General features: G+C 35.2%; 1 protein-coding gene across 8 annotated transcripts in view; it reads right to left on the bottom strand.

Moving 5' to 3' along the window:
• The window catches only part of PURG (purine rich element binding protein G), a 37,925-nt gene that overhangs the window by 11,399 nt on the left and 7,198 nt on the right, over positions 1-19,328 (bottom strand). The window contains exons 3-4 of one of the 8 annotated variants that reach the window (XM_027598231.2): positions 19,168-19,305; positions 5,857-8,816 (exon numbers count right to left, since the gene is read on the bottom strand). The exons of 1 other annotated variant lie outside the window; for it this stretch is intronic. In XM_027598231.2, the coding sequence (XP_027454032.2) occupies positions 8,646-8,816; positions 19,168-19,305 (309 nt within the window). In that variant the 3' untranslated portion in view covers positions 5,857-8,645. Of the gene's footprint in view, positions 1-5,856; positions 8,817-13,188; positions 13,191-14,883; positions 16,723-17,818; positions 19,323-19,328 lie in introns of those variants that run through there. 6 more of the 8 variants (XR_003520668.2, XM_027598235.2, XR_003520669.2 and 3 more) reach the window with 6 other exon arrangements.

The raw sequence follows: 19,328 nt of genomic DNA, 5'->3' as shown, positions 1-19,328 counted from the left end.
TAAGTTCAATTTATCCTTGTGAAGATACTAATTTATAAAGGCATAAAAAAATCAATAAAAAAACTGGCTCAAACCCTACTTAAAAGTGATCATGGCAATATGGTCTTCACTCTCTTTTTGGTTTCCCAAATGGTGAGTGAGCACTGGGGGTGCAGTAGGATACCACTGGTTTCTAAAGGAGACTGAGGAACGTAAAACCTTTAGGTGGGAAGGAAGCAAGATTTTACTTAGGCTACTTTGGTGCATATCCAAGCATATATATTGACCATCACATTTTAGAACCATTTTGAACGCCAGTGTTTGGGGCCTAATTTATGATTACTTCGCCACTTCAAATGTAAGGGGCCACGTGTTCATCAACTTTAAAGAGGTTATAAGCAGAATCAAAAGAACCGCTGAATTCCCGGCTTCCTGCGGAAAGAACCTTATTACACTCTATGACAGTTCTAAAAATAAATTAAGTGAACGAATTCTATTAGTTCTGAGAAGAAAGTAGTAATACCCTGAATAGCATTTATGTACAAGTAATGCCAAGTATTCATGGGCAAAGTTAAAACTATAATCAAAAGCCAGATAATTATTTATCCAACTTCTTTCTTTTTTAATTCCAATTCAAGCCCACCAAGGGTTTATGTTGTTTTAAATCTGCACGTCATACAGCGACATCTAAAATACGTAACTTTACTACTCATCATGATCTTCACCTGAGATTAGACAGAAAAAAAATGAAAAAATTAACCAATTTCCCTAGCATAATGGCTGGCCTCTGAGAGGAACTCCATTGAGTATTTGTTGATAAAGTGAATGAATGCTTTCCTTTCCCTTGATTACCATTTCTTACCTCACATAGTGGCTTCTTACTGCACATTAAAAATTCAGTATGATTGAAAAGGAAAAGCATAGACATTTACTTAGTAAAAGAAAGCAATGCTCTCTACTGCTTTTGTTGACATAAAATCACATAAATATAAATCAACACAATTGTGAAAGCATAACAAATTGATAGAAGATAACCTAGACTTTTTAGCTATAAAACATTCCTTTTAAAAACTCAGTTAAAGGGGCGCCTGGGTGGCTCAGTCGTTAGGTGTCTGGCTCGGGTCATGATCCCAGGGTCTTGGGATGGAGCCCCATGTGGGGCTCCCTGCCCAGAGGGGGGCCTGCTTCTCCTTCTCCCACTCCCCCCTACTCCAGCTCTCTCTCTCACTCACTCTCTCAAATAAATAAATGAAATCTTAAAAAAATAAAAAAAACATCAAAACTCAATTAAGGGCGCCTGGGTGGCTCAGTCGTTTGAGCGCCTGACTCTTGATTTTTGCTCATGTCATGATCTTGGGGTTGTGAGATTAACCCTCAGATCGGATTGGGCTCCACGCTCAGCACGGAGTCCGCTTGCCCTTCTCTCTGTTTCTTCCGCCCCTGTCCTCAAACAAACAAACAAACAAACAAAATCTTTAAAAAACCCCAACTCAATTAATGACACTAAAGGCCATTGTTTGCTTCGCTAGAGTGAACAATAACTTTCGTAATTAATAGAGTGGATACTTGTGAAATGTTTCACGTAAACATCTCTGAGACATAGATTTAAAAGTTCATAAGTACCAGGGCGCCTGGGTGGCTCAGTCATTAAGCGTCTGCCTTTGGCTCAGGTCATGGTCCCAGGGTCCTGGGATCGAGCCCCGCATCGGACTCCCTGCTCAGCGGGAAGCCTGCTTCTCCCTCTCCCACTCCCCCTGCTTGTGTTCCCTCTCTTGCTGTGTCTCTCTCTGTCAAATAAATAAACAAAATCTTAAAAAAAAAGTTCATAAGTACCAAAGATAAACAGAATATCAAGTGCTAGAAGATAGAAATTGTAGCTCGAGATTATATGAAATGAGAAAAAGCTCAGTATCAAGATGATGGTCTGCAGGGGCCTCTTTATTGGCGCCGGTAACTAAATTTATCATCCTGAAACCAAGGGTGAAAGCATGTATTAACTATCAAAAAGCTATTTTTTCCGTCAAAAATGACCCATAACCATAATCTTGCAATGCTTTCAACTTTAAAATAAATGAGTGTGAAAGCCGTTCTAGTTGACAGGAGAAAACAAATATCCTGAATCAAGTCCACATACTATCTCCCACTGATTTTCAAGCAAAGCAATAGAGAAGTAGAAAGTGAGTAGTGGAAGGACCACTTCCTGAAACCTAGTTCAAGTTCTGAAATGACTGGTTAGATGATTATGAACAAGTCACATGCTATCTTTAATATTTTTCCTATCTGTTATAAAATGAAGGTGTTAAATGACTCCAAAGACTCCTTCGGGCAAAAAAATTAAAGTTGATGGCAGATTTAGACAAGAAAATCTTATGTTGTCAAGTTACGAAGTAAAACAGGTGAATATAATACTTTTAGTAGTGGGGTCATTGATCCCCAAATCATGCAAACTGTCTAACGATCATCTTTTTAAAAAAGGAAATGAAGCAGTTTGGATTCTCTCCAGCAATACAAATATGCTTTGATATTTCCCAGTCTGTGGACAATTTATTCATTTTCTTAACGGTGTCTTTTGATAAACAGAACATTTTAGTTTTGATGAAGTGTCTAATTTTTAATTTTTTTCTTTCATAAAAGTTAGTGCCTTTTGTTTTCTGTCCAAGAAATTTCTGCCTACACAGTTGTGTGCTTTTAGTTTTGACTGACAATAGCTTCAAGGGATTATGACTAGCCCAACTCCCTGGCTACTGCTGTACCTGAGAGTTCTTGTGGGAAAAGGAGGCTCCTTTCCAATTTTGCATAATTTTGTTATACTTTCTGGGGAACTGTTCATGTTATGGGTTGGGAAGAAGTAATAATGATGTTATTAGTATTTATTAAATGCTTATTATGTGACAGAAACTTTGCTAACAGCTTCATGTATCTTAACAGATTTAATTTTTTAAAGAGAATCCTGGTTGAATAGAGCTTCTGTGAGGGCAAGAAATCTTACGTGTTTTGTTATTGATACAACTTCTGGACCAAGACAATTGCCCCAGAACAGAGTAATTAATAGGTATAAACCGAATGCTGGTTGAATAAATTCTCACAATTAGTTTATAATGTTATATAATTTACCCACTATTCACAATAGTGACAGAATTTGGACTTGAACCCAGGACTGGCTGACACCAAAGTCTGTGTTCTTTATAATTCTGTACTAAGGCTACTAAGACTGCCTGATAACTCTGGGGGAACCCAGAACCTAAAGATACAGCTGAAATTACTACTATTACTTAAGGGGGTAGAGGGAATGGTTTAAAGTTATTGTTGTTTTATTCCTCTCATAGCAAAAAGCAAATGTGGAACTTCTATTAAGTTCGCCCCACCTTTTTAAAAAGATTTATTTATTTGAGAGAGAGACAGAGAGCACAAGTGGTGGTAGGGGTAGAGGGAATCTCAAGCAAACTCTGTCCTGAGCTCGGAGCCCAACCCGGCGCTCAATCCCATGACCCATGAGATCATGACCCCAGCCAAAGCCAAGAGTCCAACCCTCGCTCAATGGACTGAGTCACCCAGGTGCCCCCCCCCTTTTTTTTTCCTTCACACCCAGCATGGAGCCCAACCAGGGCTTGAATTCATGACCCTGAGATCAAGACCTGAGCTGAGATCAAGAGCTGGAGGCTTAACTGACTGAGCAACCCAGGTGCCCCTAAGCTCCTTCTTGACAGCCATATTGATCTTTTTATATTTATAACTATACGGTAATTTGTGCAGATTGAGCCAATATGAAACTTTTATGGCCACGGATATATAGGGCCAGAAAAATTCAATCTGCACGTAAAATGTAGAGCTCAGCCTGCTAACTCCTCAGTGATGCTGCAAAGCCATTGTTCACTGGGACTGCAGGAGCAAGGTTATTTATTTAGTGGAATTTCTAGTCAACAGACCTTTAACTACAATACTCTTAATCCTACTGAAATTGAATCCTATTGAATATTGATTGAATGCAATATAGAGAGTACAATTAAATTTTGTATGAATGAGAATACTTCAATGCTTTAGAATCTTAATTGTTAACAACTATAATCACTGCAGGGACACCAAACAACAACAACTATCATCTATAAACTATAAATTAAACTATAAAAACTATAATCACCATATAATGATGTAAATGAAGAATATTATAGGTTCTTGAGTTAATTTCATATAAACTTAGAATATCCCTTTCAAATAGGTTTTGAAAAAAACCTGTTTCCAACTTATTATGTGGTCATTTATCTCTTGCTCATAAGAGTTTAAGAAAAAAATTCTCTAGTTGGTTTTTAATTATTAACCGAATTGACTATGAAAATGAAGCATTTTTATCTCTTAAATTCTCTAAATAACCCACTTTTTGAAGGCTACACTGCAATGCAGTTGCCATGATAAGACTTGTGATGACAGGACAGCAAAGGATCTGTATTCTAGTCATTAGGATCAAGTTCTAGAAGATTCACTAAGGTGGGAGCTCAGGAAATAGACTAAAGAGTAGAGATGGCCAAAGACTCAATAATTAGAGGAAAAAAGGCTGAATCTAGGCAAATGATTTGTGTATATTGATTACCAAAATAATGATTTGATATGCCTTCTGCCAGGGCCAAAACCCACAGTATATTGAGTGCAGAACTGAGCCCAAAGATGTGATGAAAACAGGAAAATGCCTAGAACACATAAAAAAAAAAAAACATTTAAATTGGCTATAAAAACATGTGCTTAATTCACGGAACTAGAACAAATAATTCTGAAATTTGTATGGAACCACAAAAGACTGAAGAGCCAAAGCAATCTTGAGAAAGAAGAACAAAGCTGGAGGTCTTATAATCCCAGATTTCAAGATATACAACAAAGCTGCAGTAATCAAAACAGCATGGTACTGGCATAAAAACAGACACATAGATCAACGGAACAGAATAGAGAGCCCAGAAATAAACCCATGTTTTTATGGTCAATTAATGTACAACAAAGGAGACAGAAAATACGAGGAAAAGACAGTTTCTTCAATAAATGGTGTTGGGAAAATTGGACAGATACAAACAGAATGAAACTGGACCACTTTCTTACACCATGTACAAAATAACTCAAAATGGATTACAGACTTATGTAAGACCTGAAATCATGAAATTCCTAGAAGAAAACACATGCAATACTCTTTGACATTGGTCTAAGCAATAGTTTTTTGGATATGTCTTCTTATGCAAGGGTGACAAAAGCAAAGATAAATAATTTGAACTACATCAAACTAAAAAACTTGCACAATGAAGGAAACCACCAGCAAAATGAAAAAAAAAATGCTACTGAATGGGAGAAGATTCTTGCAAATGATATATCTGTGAAGGGGTTGATATCCAAAATATATAAAGAACTCATACAACTCAATAACAACAACAACAACAACAACAAAGAACAATCCGATTAAAAAATGGGCAGAGGACCTGAACATTTTCCCAAACAAGACATACAAATGACAGGGACAACACAGATGGATCTGGAGGGTGTTATGGTAAGTGAAATAAGTCACAGAAAGACAAACACCATATGCTCTCACTTATATGTGGAATCTAATAAACGAATGAACAAACAAAACAAAACAGAAACAGACTCATAGATACAGGGAACAAACTGGTGGTTGCCAGAGGGTAGAGGGGGCAGGCTGTTGAGAGAAAAACATGAAGGGAATTAAGAGGTACAAACTGCCAGTTATAAAATAAACACATTACGGGGATGTGATGTACAGCGTAGGGAATATAGTCAATAGTATTGTAATAAATTTGTATAGTGACAGATGGTAACCAGACCTATTGTAGTGATCATTTTGTAATGTATAAAAATACTGAATCACTCTCTTGTATACCTGAAACTAATATACTACAATATTGTATGTTAATTATAATTAAAAAAACTATTTAAATTATCTGTAAAAACATGTACTTAATTTTACCAAATTTTGATTTCAAGTTTACCATTTAAAATTTCTATAATGTTATTATGAAGGCTGCAATGAGCAGTGGGCTTCTTATAAACCTTGATATTTTATTAGATTGCTAAGTGATCTATAGCAAATCATTTAACCTGCCTGGGCCTGTTTTCTTCATCTGTTAAGTGAGGTTAGAGATAATGAACAAAATCAGTATCTTTATCAGAATGAAATGAGATACAATATGTGAAGGAACTTTGAAATATATGTGAAATTATATGTAAATTATTATAATTGAAATTCCATATTCTTTTTACATTTAATCTGATTACAAATTCCAGTTATGGAAAAACTTTCAGGACAAATGAATCTTTTGTATCAGTAACTAACTGAATTTATCCATTAATGGCTGTTCTTTGCAACGTATCTACAGAAAATTGTTACAGCTTTTGATTTATTAACACAGTAACAGTAGAATCAGGCTCATTGCATTTGGCTAAGATATCGGTGAGATTCATAGTTGAGAACACTGATGGATTTCTGTAAATCCAGACATATGGAGAGAAAAGGAGTTTGTGAAGATATTGTTATGTGCGAAGAGAGTGAAATAAAATTAAAGTGAGGATGAATACAAAAGCCTAGAGCAGGGAGGGCAAACATATGATATGATGTCACTACTCCTTGCCTTCCTCAGCCTCTCCCCAACTCAATCCCCAAGCACACACAGAAACCACAGCGGTCTTTTATGAAGAGCCTGCATGGGGCTTCACAATCATCTCCAACTTAGAGTTTAGGAAATCATTACCACTTGAATACAGTAGTTACATGAAGATGTCCCATGAGATGAAACAGAATCATTATTTTTATCCTAGGACATCAAAGGTGATTTGGAATGGAGAAGACAGAATCATTTTTTAAAACAGTATTGCTGTAACTCTCTAAATTGCATCAGTGACATATATTTTGAGCATTATAACACATGTAGATAATTATATCATATTTAAATTAAATAATGTAGATAATGTAGATAATTAAATCATATTTTAAAGGCTAAATTGTTAAAGGGAAAATAACATTTGGCATTTTATAATCAATAGCTTCAAACACACTTCTCATATATACCAACGCACTGCCTGGTATGTGGCAGATAATCAGATGAATATCTGTTGAATGAAAAAATGACAGTTTGATTAGGTTCCAAAAGCTGCTTTGAATCAAGTAACTTTCGACATGGCATACTTAAAGGTAATGGCAGTGGAATATTTTTCTTTTGTAAATCATTTTATCTCTAGTCCCTAGCATAAGGCTTGGCACAGGGTAGCCACTCAATGTCCACTGAGGAAATAGAACAGGATCACTGATCTATTATGCAAGGGAAAGAATATTTCTGAAGTAAAATTTAGGATGCGCAGGAAATGAAAGATCCCATATTCTACCGTGTCTTAATTTGTGAGTCAGTCCTTGAAATAAAATGCCATAGTAGTTCTTACTGGGTTTTAAAATTATCGCTTTCATTCCCACTTGGTGTCATTTTGATTTGTCTGTGAAGTTCTGTAATCCTGAAGCAACGAGATTTCAAAGCAAAACAGGAATGGGAACAGTGGCGATTAAGTGAAGAGAGATGATGTAAATAATCAGCACAGTGTTAGGTATGGAGGGGAACAGAAAAGAGGAAGAAACAGTCTCTGGTTTTAAACTTAATACAAAAGGGGACCGGGCAAATTAGACAGAGGGAACAGTACACTGAAACACTTTCCTAAAGCAACCATCCCTAAGTATGAAGAATGACGAGAAGGATAGGATGGTCAATAAATGTCAGAAGAAACAAAGAGCACCCCAAGAAAAATGAGGAAAGGCCACAGAAGGAAGCGGAAGGTAACGGAAGAGAAGTTTCACTGACTCCAGGAATATAGATATTGAAAGGTTCCTATCATCTATTGTGATCCAATCCCCACAACTGATGAATAAGCAAGAGGTTAAATGACTTGCCCCAGGGCCAGCTACAAGGTACAGAGTTGAGGCTTCTAACACAGCACCATTACCTCTGTACCCCACCTGCTACCCACCAGGAGGGAAAAGGCGAGACCTTAGCATTCTTAAAATTCCATGAATGCTTGCAACAATAGTCCGAATAATACACAGTACATTTTGGGGGGCTTTATTAATTATAGCACAAATATAGTGAGTAATTTGGCATTCACATTCATTCTGTAGCTATTTTGTAACAAAATTAAAAATGAATCATTTAGAATTAAATTACTGAAAATTTAATGTTAAGAACCAAATTCTGTGTTTACCTAAGATTGATTTTTTTCCCACATAAACTGTAGAAAATTTCCAACAAATAAAACGTAGATCTTAGGTAATATTTCTGAAGTCAGAAGAAAATCACTTTAATGGAAGGTACTGTGTGAATCCCAGCTTGGTATATCATGAAGTGTAATATTTGTTTTTTTTTTTTTTAATCATTCAAACAGCAAATGGTGATCAACAAACCAAATTGCACGTAGTAACATGATGACTCAAAGGATTCCTTAAACAGAAGTATAGTTTAGTAATACATAAAGAACAATAATGCAAACTAGCTTTAGTCATAAATCAAATGAGCATTCTTTATTCAAGATAAATTTAATATTATAATTGATAAAGTACATAACTGTCAAAAAAGGCTCAGAACTTGGGGAATTTTGAGCCTGAAGATAAAGAGTCTTACTAGCAAAATAGAGTCTTACTAGCAAAATACTAGTGCCGAGCTTATGTTAGCGACTACGGAGGAGAGGTTAAGTTCTGGATGGCTGACAGTGTGTGCCCTGAGGATTGCATGGCTGGCACTCGATGAATTTCTGTGGTTTAGGGGTGATAATGGTGAGCAATGAGGAAAGATCTTAAATAGTGACAGGCACTGGAAAGGAAAAAGAGTAATTGCTTAGTATGTCACTGAACTGGATACACAACAACTCTTTCACTAAATATTTTCAACTCAAAATTTATTCCTCTTATTGAGAAAACATTTCTAATCTTATAATGGAGATCAAAGGAATAATGAGATTCAATTTTAAAGAATTTTCCTTGAAGTAAATATTATCAGTACTTTGCAGATCATTAAAGAAAGAGCTGGGTGCTACAAAAATTATGAAATTATTTAAAATTGTTCTAAATAAATAGCATTTGTCTGAAAAAGTCATATACATTCATATTATGAATTGTTAAATTCATAAGACGAAGAAAGATTCAGTTACCATTATCCGAGAATCACTATCAACTAGTTTTTGTGTTAGTTCCAAGATAATTTAGGCCAAGAAAAGGTACATTTTTTTCTATGTCAAAAATCATAGGCATAATACTCATAATTATAGCATTTCCGTTTATTTAGATGGGTATTGCTTGTAGGATTTAATGCTTTAACTTCTTAAAAATTTTAATAACAGAGGCAGAGAAATTAAAAAACTTTTGAAAAATAGAGTATTAAGAATATTTTTTGGGTTTGGGTTTTTCTTACTGCCAAAGATTTTGAAAAGAGCGTTTGAAACACTCCATTTGCAGAAAATGCATTTTTATTTATGCCTATATCCTCCCCAATTATATATCTTTTCTTTTTTTAAAGGGGGGGTGGGGCAGAGAGAGAGAGAGACTCTTAAGCAGGCTCCATGCCCAGGGCGGAGGCCAACATGGGGCTCGATCTCACGACCCTGAGATCATGACCTAAGCCAAAACCAAGAGTTGGACACTTAACTGACTGAGCCACCTAGGGGCCCCCAAATTATATTTCTAATAAAGCTGCTTTAAAAGTAAAGTTTCATATTGGACTCAGCAAAGATTTTGAAAGCATTTAGTGAACATTAACTCTGCCAAATTCCAGACAAATTTCCAATCTACTACATAAGTAATGAGAAAACAATTCTAGAATGTACATAGGAAAAATCTATAGACATGCCATGATTTAAGCTTAACTGCCCTGGTAATTCTAACCTCAAACCTTAAACAAACAAACAAACATACAAAAAGTGTCCCTCTGGAATCCCCTAGGTCTCATAAGGAATAAAGGTTACCTTTCCTTGTAACTCAGAGGAAAGCTTCCAGGACCAGATATATTTCATTTGCAGCCCCCCAAAGATTATAAGGATTGCTTAATATAAGCAAAATTGCTTTGCAATTGTAAATCTTTTTTTTTTTTTTTTTTTTGAGCAGGCACCACACCCAGTGTGGAGCCCATCGTGGGGCATGAAGTCACAACTCTGAGATCAAGACCTGAGCTGAGATCAAGAGTTGGAGGCTTAACCAACTGAGCCACGCAGGTGCCCTGCAAATATAAATCTTTTTACATGTGAGAATTATAACAACACAGGATATAAGGATTATACTTGGAGAGCTAAGTAGCGATAACTATAAACCCATTATTGATAGGAGAAAGGAGATATCTTGCTTATTTAAAAAATGGTTGAGAAGAAAGTAGACTGGTCGTGGCCAGGGGATGGGGCGGAGGGATAGGTGATTGTTCAATGGGCTTAGAGTTTCAGTTTTGCAAGATGAAAAAGTTCTGGATGTTGGTTGTACAAGGCGAATATACTTAACATTAATGAACTGCATATTTAGAAATGGTTAAGATGGTAAATTTTATGTTATGAGCTTTTTTAAAACCACAATTAAAAAAAAGAGTTGAATTAGATCAGAAGAGTGAGGTATTCAGATTGACTAAGGATATTTTTTGTACTCCCAATAAATTGTGAGTTTATATTTAAAAAAAAATTGAGAAAAGTCATTTGAGACTTGGAGGGTCAACTTGTAAGAAAGTGAAAGACAAATCACCTATGGACTTGACTCAGGCTGGAAAGACAGAATATTTTGGTTTTGAAATCTTGAATTTTGAAATGTAACCAATGGTTACATGTCCAAGTAGTTTGAATTTGATCATAGGAGGTGGGGGAGAAACTAGCATTCCCAGGGATCATTGCCCAGAAAGCTAGACAATATGATAGTACAAAGTCCTAGATTAAATACTTGGATTTATGTATTTTGCCTCTCTATGTTTACAGTAAGCCCTAAATATTACTTGTTGATAGGATAACCAAAAACATTGTTTTGGCTGACACTATTAAAATCTAAATAATTCCAGCTGGAAAGATGATATGGAAGAAAGAATGCCAGTCTAAGGCCACGACAAAGAAGGGCCTCCACACCATTCAGAAAGAGCAAGACAAAAATGACAATTTCCGAACTCTACTCTGGACCAACCGAATCAGAATCTCTGGGGGTGGGGACCAGAACCTGCATGTTTAATATGCTATGTACATGAATGTTTGAGAATGACCAGACTAAATTTTAAAGAGAGAAACCTGTCATTTTAATGGCAGTTAGAACTCATTAGAGGCAAATACACAGTTTAAAGATATTCTTGATGACACCATCGTGGCCATGATTCTTTGAGTTCCTTAGAGGCACATCAGAGAATCTCTACTGTTTTAAAGGAGGGATTATTGGATTAAAACAATCTCTTTGAAATATTAGAAGAGATATTCTTAAGCGAGTCAAATGGTAGTCTGTGTTGCAAGAACCAGCTGTCTGGCTAACCTTGAAATTTTTAGAGCTATAATGAGAACTTTTATAGCTCTAAAGCAGTGATGACAAATAGCAAATATTTGGCATGAATGTTGTTCTTCTCTCTTTCCCTATAGACGCAGATTTCAAATTCTCAACATAGCACTTTAGGGCAGCCAATCAATTGTAGTAACAAACAAGATGAAACCAATTTGTCAGTACTTCTCTAGGGGTATGTAGGGGGTGTGTGTGGGGGAGATTGGGTTCTCTTTAAAATTTTACACACACACACGTGCGCACACACGTGTAATATTCGTGCAGAGTAAAATTCACTTAGCTAAATATTTAGAAATGTGTAATGCAGATATAGTTTATAGACTTTGGTTTAATATATTTTGACTTACTCAGCTCTCTAAAAGGTATTATTATTTGTCCACCGAAATTTGGAAATGTTATAGTATCATGACAAAGCATAAGATGCCTGAAAGGACAAGAAAAAGTGGACCCTGCAAGTCAGAACTGAGTTTCATATTGGTTCATACTAGATCCCTGAATTTAGATATTATTGCCATGGCTACCCTTTTGCCCTATATAAAGCCTTGAAACTCTCCGGGAGAGACTCACATATATTATTTGTAGCAAGAATCAACCTACTTGGAATCTTGTTCTTAAGATGAAATAGCGAACCATGTTGTTTCTTTCCATCTTAAATTAGTAGTGCAAGAAAAAATAGAGAAGGAAAATATTATTTGATTGCTTCAACCTTTAAACAAATTTAATCTAGATTTTTACAAAAACTTTGATAATATCCAATGATTTGGTTTTCTAATTTACTGTACTATCACTTATGTCTTTCCAAATAAACCTGTAGCAGGTACTTTTGAAAGAGCAACGTAAGTACCATGTTCATTCCTTCATATGGTTGTTTCTGAAAAAATATGATTAAAAGTGAAGAATTTCTTATGAAAATCATAAAAGATAGACTTAATTTTGCAGGGCAAATCTCATGAAACCTATCTTAGCTAATTCATTTAATTAGTACAGCTCATAAATATTTGAAAATATCTCTTGTGTTGGCAATAACAAGGGGTGGGAGCAAATGATTTTTTTCTTAACATGTTTTCAGAATAATACTAGAAAAATTGAAATCATACTTCTTTATCCAACTTGATACATTAACAGAAGACCTGAATACAAAAATTCCAAGTATTCCCAAGAAATCCTGTCTTTCAGAGCTGAAAAGAATCTTAAGGTAATAACAATCCATTTTTTTTCTGCTTTATTAATTCCCTTTTCACATCCTAAATTAAGTGCATGTCTATTCTCTGCCTTAAAAAACTTCAGCAACAGGGAAGCAACACTACTTCTTGAAGTCTGCCCTCATGTTGAGCTGAAATTTCCTGTAAATCTCCTATAGATCTTTATTCTGCCTGAAGCTTCCTCAGATTATAATTCTAAGACTTAAATTTTTTAAATCCAAAATTTAAATTGTAGTTAGAATACAAACAGGACAGAGAATTTTAAAAAAAAGTTATACTGCTCGTAATGATCTTTTTGACTTGGTGACTATCTCTGTTACGTTCATCTTTTTCACAATTAGGAATTCATTCATTGTTTTGGAGCACTAATCATCGAATGGGTAGTAGTTGGAAAGAGAAGTTAATGAACTTGCAGAACAACCAAATGTGTATATATGAATGATCTAGTATTTCTGATAAAATGCAATCCACTGGAATGACAGCTATTAAGGTTATGCCATATATATTAACTATATAGATTTATATACAAAATATTGTTTTATTAATTTTGATCAACTCATTAATTATAGAATGTCCACAGGTTAGCAAACATAATATGAATTATTCTTAAGTATGTTAGTTATGTTTTCAAATATGCTCAATGAGCATCCATGGGAAGTATCTCTAAATTTAAATCAATGGGTCCCACTGTTAATTTGAAAAAAGTACCATAAATACATTACAGTACATATATAGTTCCTCTATCCTATACATATAGATAAGACACAGGAAGAAGGTGAAAACATATGCTTTTAAAAAAATTAGTGTATTTCTTATCATTTATATATATCTCAAGAGACAATCAGCATTTTAAGCTTTAGCTTTTATTTTCTGTTTACTTGGCTAACTTCAGTAATTATGAACCATTTGAGCTACATGACATATGTCATAAAATTTAAAATTGAGGGACAGAACTAATTCTAAGATCCCTTCAATTCTTAATATTTAATATTCACTAACAGTTGTATTAATAACTGTTGAGTATAGAAATAATTTACTTTCCTTTACTAAGATTTATGTTATTTAATAAATTAAAAATATGCTTCAGTCTCCATAAATTTGAATGCTAAGCTTTTCATATAAAAATTCATAATTGTTAATCCCTATCAGAATTATCTCAAGAGTACTGTCAAAAAATCAAAGAGAAGAAAGTTATTGAATGTAATGAAAGGATAAAAAGAGAAAATGATTTTTACCTAAAGCTTAGTCAATTTATAAAAAATACTGTTTTAGATTTGTAAATTTCTCAAGGCAGAATGAATAGCTCTGAGTCTTCTTTATACCAACATGCTACAGTTATTTTGACCACATTTCCCCTTCCCTGTCTTTTGTAGCTAAGGTAAAATCACATCAACATACAGCAGTGCTTCTTAAAGTGTGGTCCCCATTTTAGCAGCATCAGCTCACCTGGGAATATGTCAGAAATGCATATATTTGATCCTCTCCTCACCACCCCAGACCTACAGACCATAAACTCAGGAGGTGGGGCCAGCAATCTGTGTGTTAACAAACCCTCTGGGTCATTCTTAATCACACCAAAATTTGAAAACCACTGGCCTGGAGTCACGGAGAAAAATGTTTATCTGTAAATAGGGTAGTCATCTCAGTTTATTCTGCTGGGGATAAGGAAAAGAGGAGGAAACTTGGTAATGAAATATGAAAATAAGTGGAGTGATATAGGAAGAGTAAGAGGGTAAAAAGAGTTACAAGAAACAATAAACTTTTCACTAATATTGACAAGACTTATTTCCAAATCAATTCAACATGACCAGTTGATTCTGGTTCATGAAAATGAAATTGTAGATCCATGGTAAATAGTAATTTGTCTCCTCTCTCCCCTTAAGGGTTAAATTGGGATGATCCATCTATATTCTCATCATCTGATCTCTTTTCAAAATTACTGACATTTGTTTAAAATAGTTGGTTGAGGGCGCCTGGGTGGCTCAGATGGTTAAGCGTCTGCCTTCGGCTCAGGTCATGATCCCAGGGTCCTGGGATCGAGTCCCGCATCGGGCTCCCTGCTCCTTGGGAGCCTGCTTCTCCCTCTGCCTCTCTCTCTCTCTCTCTCTGTCTGTCTCTCATGAATAAATAAATAAAATCTTTAAAAAAAAAAAAAAATAAAATAGTTGGTTGAGATGAGAGGTTCAATCTGTAGACTATACTAAAGATCAAATAAGTTGTATTTATTAGTACTGAATTTCAACGAACTAGATGAACCCTTACATAAGGAGTGTCTCCTGGTGGCACCTGCCCCATACACAGGGATTAGTTTTGGATAAAATAACTCCTAGTAATCTGAGGCAGATTTACCAGTGGTGTTCGAAGGTAGATTGTGCTTTATTAGTCAGAGGCTTACATTTTGGAGTACGTCCTCAAGATAGTTTGGCCTAATTGAATGAGGACAATCTTTGGCTTGGTGTCAATTTGGGTTCAAATATATTAGTTCTGAAATACTCAACCAGTTTTGGAAATCTCTGGAAAATCATATTAAAATGGGTTGGTAATAGGGTTGCTATAAGGATTAGACGAGTTACAAGGGGTTCAGCAATGCCTAATATATGATAGGTTTCAGTAAGTAATAGTGGTTAGTAATAATAAATCTTGATCGACTCTTCCTTTGTTACCACCTTCTCTTTAAAAACGGTCATGGTGCAATTTTCCTAGAGGCTAAACTCATTTCTGAAATTACCTGTCAATTATGCTAGTCAAATTATTTCCTGAAGATCCATTGTGTACTGAAAAGTTGGATTAACTGAACTTTCAGCCCCTATCTTCGCAAGTGAAATATTTCTATTCTACCACATTCCTAAACTGCTGTATAGAAATGTGGTAGGAGTGTTGAGATTGAGTGACGTAGTAGCCCGTCTTTCTTCATCTATAGATCTAGTTCATAGGCGATTCCTTTAGCCTTTCTCTATTGTGTTTCAATTGTCACCTAAACAAATAAATAGGATGGAGTGGGGCCATGAGGGTAGTGGGAGAAATTAGTGTTCTAACCCGCTTCTAACAGGGTACAGGGCATGAGAGGGGGAAAAAGAAGGGAAGAAAATTATGAGTGATGGAATTTTAGAACTCAATTTTTCTATATGACTATGGCATGGTTTACCCTTTCTGGAGAAGAGCAAAAGATAAAATTCCATAATAAATTCAACTGAACTTTCAAACTATTTTATCCAATTGAGATTCTAGACTCTCAATCATTGGTATAAATCACACTGCTCGTCTGAAAAACCGAGAAATAAAATACAGCAGCTTCTGAAGCAAATTAGCAAATGATAAGGGTTTTTTTTTTTTTTGTATCTAGGTGTCTTGTATACATCCTTATCCTTACTTCTAAATTATTATCTTATGGTTCTGCTGTTTTATTTGCTGGGTAGTTTTGGCACTTACGTGTGTTCTTTTGGTAAAGTTGCTGAGAATGTTTGAAATGAGAAGCTAAGGACAATTTCTACAAAATGACAAGGGCAAGTAACGGCCCAACTAAACTATTCTCTCATATCCCACTTAGACTTCAAGCAACACTGAAGAAGAAACAACCAAGAACCTAAAATGTATCTGTTATTTTTAAGAAGAGGGAGGAGAAAAACATTACAACGGCCAATTCACTGGATAGAATTTGTGGAGAACTGACCAACCAGACTGCTATTGTGAACCACCACCAGGCTAAAAGCTGTTTTAGTATATGGAGTATGTCTGCAATGGAATTTTATGTGCACAGATATTTTTGAAATTAATAAAATACACATTTCAAAATACACTTTGGTTACTCTGAAGCACTGTCTTTGATAAACAAACGGGCACGAAAAAGAGAGGTCTAGGGGGAGAGGTCTCTCTTTTCCCTGTGCTCTATTGAGAGTGGTAGTAGCACACTTGTCCACTGGAGGATTGGGGCACTTAAATAAATGCATCTGGGACAAAAATCCTTGTGTGTTCTTCTCTTCCCCTTCAATCATCAACCTTGGTAGTTTCTCAAGGCTAAAAACAAAACAAACAAACTCATTATGATGTTTTATCTTTGCACAGCCTAGTAGTTACATGTCCTCTAAAGTAGAACCCTACTGTTCACAGTTCAGTGCCCTTCCTGATTTCCTTTGTTAAACATCATTACTTGTAACATACTATGTTCAACAGACCAAGGAAATAGAGGTCAAGGGTAGTACTTCATTCTCAGGGGTCCCTGTAGTAATAGTAGCAGTGTATTATTTAGCAATGTAATTTAAGATTATTTCAGGTACGATGACATTTCAGGAAATGATGTTATTTTTAAAATTCTTTTGCCATGCACAATATAAGAAGTGACCACAGAATGTGTAGAAACAAGTGATGCTTCCAAGGATAAGACCTCATATAGGTAATAAAAATATTTCTATAAAATTTAAAGCATAGGATAGTCACGTAGTTAGTGTATAACAATTTGATCTCAAAAAGGACTAGGAACAAAATTTCATTTTGTGTGGCTCAAGAGATACATACATGGGATAAAAAACTGCCACTTCTGCATGTTCTTTGGGTATCATCACAGATTGCTGCATTATTACAGTTGTTTTTACTATAAAGAGAGACTGTCTTACACTTTCCAATTCTGGTATTCTCTGCTTTTTCTTTCACACTCCATTAATACAGAATTTTAGAAGTTTAGAGTGGGAGGGAACCTTAGCTTCTAGCATGATCTTGTTCATTTTTTTAAAGATTTTATTTATTTTATTTTTAGAGAGAGTGAGCGGGACTGGGGAGAGGGGTAGGGGGTGGGGGAGAGAGGGGAAGGGAGAGAATCTCAAGCCGACTCTGAACTGAGTGTGGAGCCCTACATAGGGCTCGATCTCACAACCCTAACCTGATCTGAGCTGATACTTAACAGATTGAGCAACCTAGGAGCCCCTTGTTCATTTTTCATAAAAGGAAGTCATCCTACTGAAGTTAAATGGTTTGCTGAGAGGCCATCCACTGGCAGAATTAGGTCTTACTATTCTTTCTCAAATGATCTTTTGAAGGTTAAATAAGTAGGGATTTAGTTTTGAGAATGTCTTATTTCTCCCATTTCAGTTATACCGATTTCCTTTGTTATAGGCAAACAAAATAGTAAGCCACGACCTTTCTCTTCTCTTCTACTTATACATTTGCTACCTCTAGGCAAGAACCTCATCAGATCCACAAGAAATAAAATCCTGAAGAATATGTACTATACTACAGAACCATTTTCTCTAAGAAAAATAAGATACTAAATATTTCTGAATATAGGCATCTCAAAAGAAAGTCTGTCTTTAATCAGATCAAATAAAGCAAACAGGTTTATACCATCATTTTGATAAAGACAAAAACCCACAAGAGGATTTTTCCCCCCAATCTTACAATTAGAGCAACTCTAACTTTTAACTACTATGAACATTTTTCTTAGGGATTACTTTCCCTTTTCTTTACCCCTATTATTTCCTGAAAATTTTGAATAGAATAACATAGAAACTAAGTATACAAGGGGGAAAACTGAGAGGATAAGCAACTCCTATTCAGTCTTAGAAATAAATCAACAGAAAAGAAGAAACTTTATATTTCATTTAAATGAGTATTTTCTTTATATTCACATCACTAACTAACTTCACTGTACCAGCACTAATTTCATTATGAGTCAAGTTTTTATTCACTGGGAGATGTCACTGGCCTCAATAAGAATAAGCGATTTCTCACAAAGGATTTTTGAAAGAAGATAGTTTGGAAAACATAATTTACCAGAAAGTACTAACATGGGCAACTCCTTGATTAAGGATGGGAAATTCCTAATTTTTTTTAGCCTAAATTTAAGCAAAACTCATTCCTGCAGGAGAATTTACCTTCCTTTTGACCCCTTTCTTTAAATAAGAAGCAAAACATATAAACCATTTTAAGCTTGAACAAGCAAATACCTGGAGATTTTAACCATTGTTATAGATTCTGCAAAGGATGATGAGTTATTGATCATTAAAAGAAACAAACTTTTATGCTTTAAATATATATGTTTAAGAGGATTCTGTCTTCTAACAACTCTCTCATTTTACAAACAGAAAATCATGCCACCAATTATGGAGATAATATTCTAAAGTTTAAACCAATGCTTGAATTTTTCAAACCTTTTAACATTTTCATAAAATTTACAGATACAAATCCATTAAAAAAAATCCCCCCCAATCCTCATATATTTTAAGGTATTTCTAACAGTACTGGATCTTTTACTCTGGTTGATTTGATTTATAACTAGATAGTATCCTTCAGGGTTCCAATATGGAACTTTCAATTTGTCAGATAATTTTTTCTTGGTGGTTATTAGAAAGGTGACTTTAAAATACATGCTTGATGTGAATGAAAAGAGAATAATGATTTTTTTGGACGGGGGAGGTTTTGAAAAACTATTAAAGCATTATACTCACTTCATTTTAAAAAACAACTTACTGTTTTACACTCTTCTAGCAGAGAATGGGGATGGTTTAGTTGTAGTTGAAACCTCATAGCCCCAAAGTTTTCATCTCTCTCCAAATCATCGTAGTACCCCTTCTGGTCCCAAGGACATCTGACAGACTCTGAGTCCTTCTGTGGGGGAATGAATGCTTTAA

This window comes from Zalophus californianus, chromosome 2 (assembly GCF_009762305.2).
Source record: "Zalophus californianus isolate mZalCal1 chromosome 2, mZalCal1.pri.v2, whole genome shotgun sequence".
NCBI lineage: Eukaryota > Metazoa > Chordata > Mammalia > Carnivora > Otariidae > Zalophus > Zalophus californianus.
The sequence above is the reverse complement of the archived record's forward strand: the minus strand, read 5'-3'. Positions and strand labels throughout refer to the sequence as shown.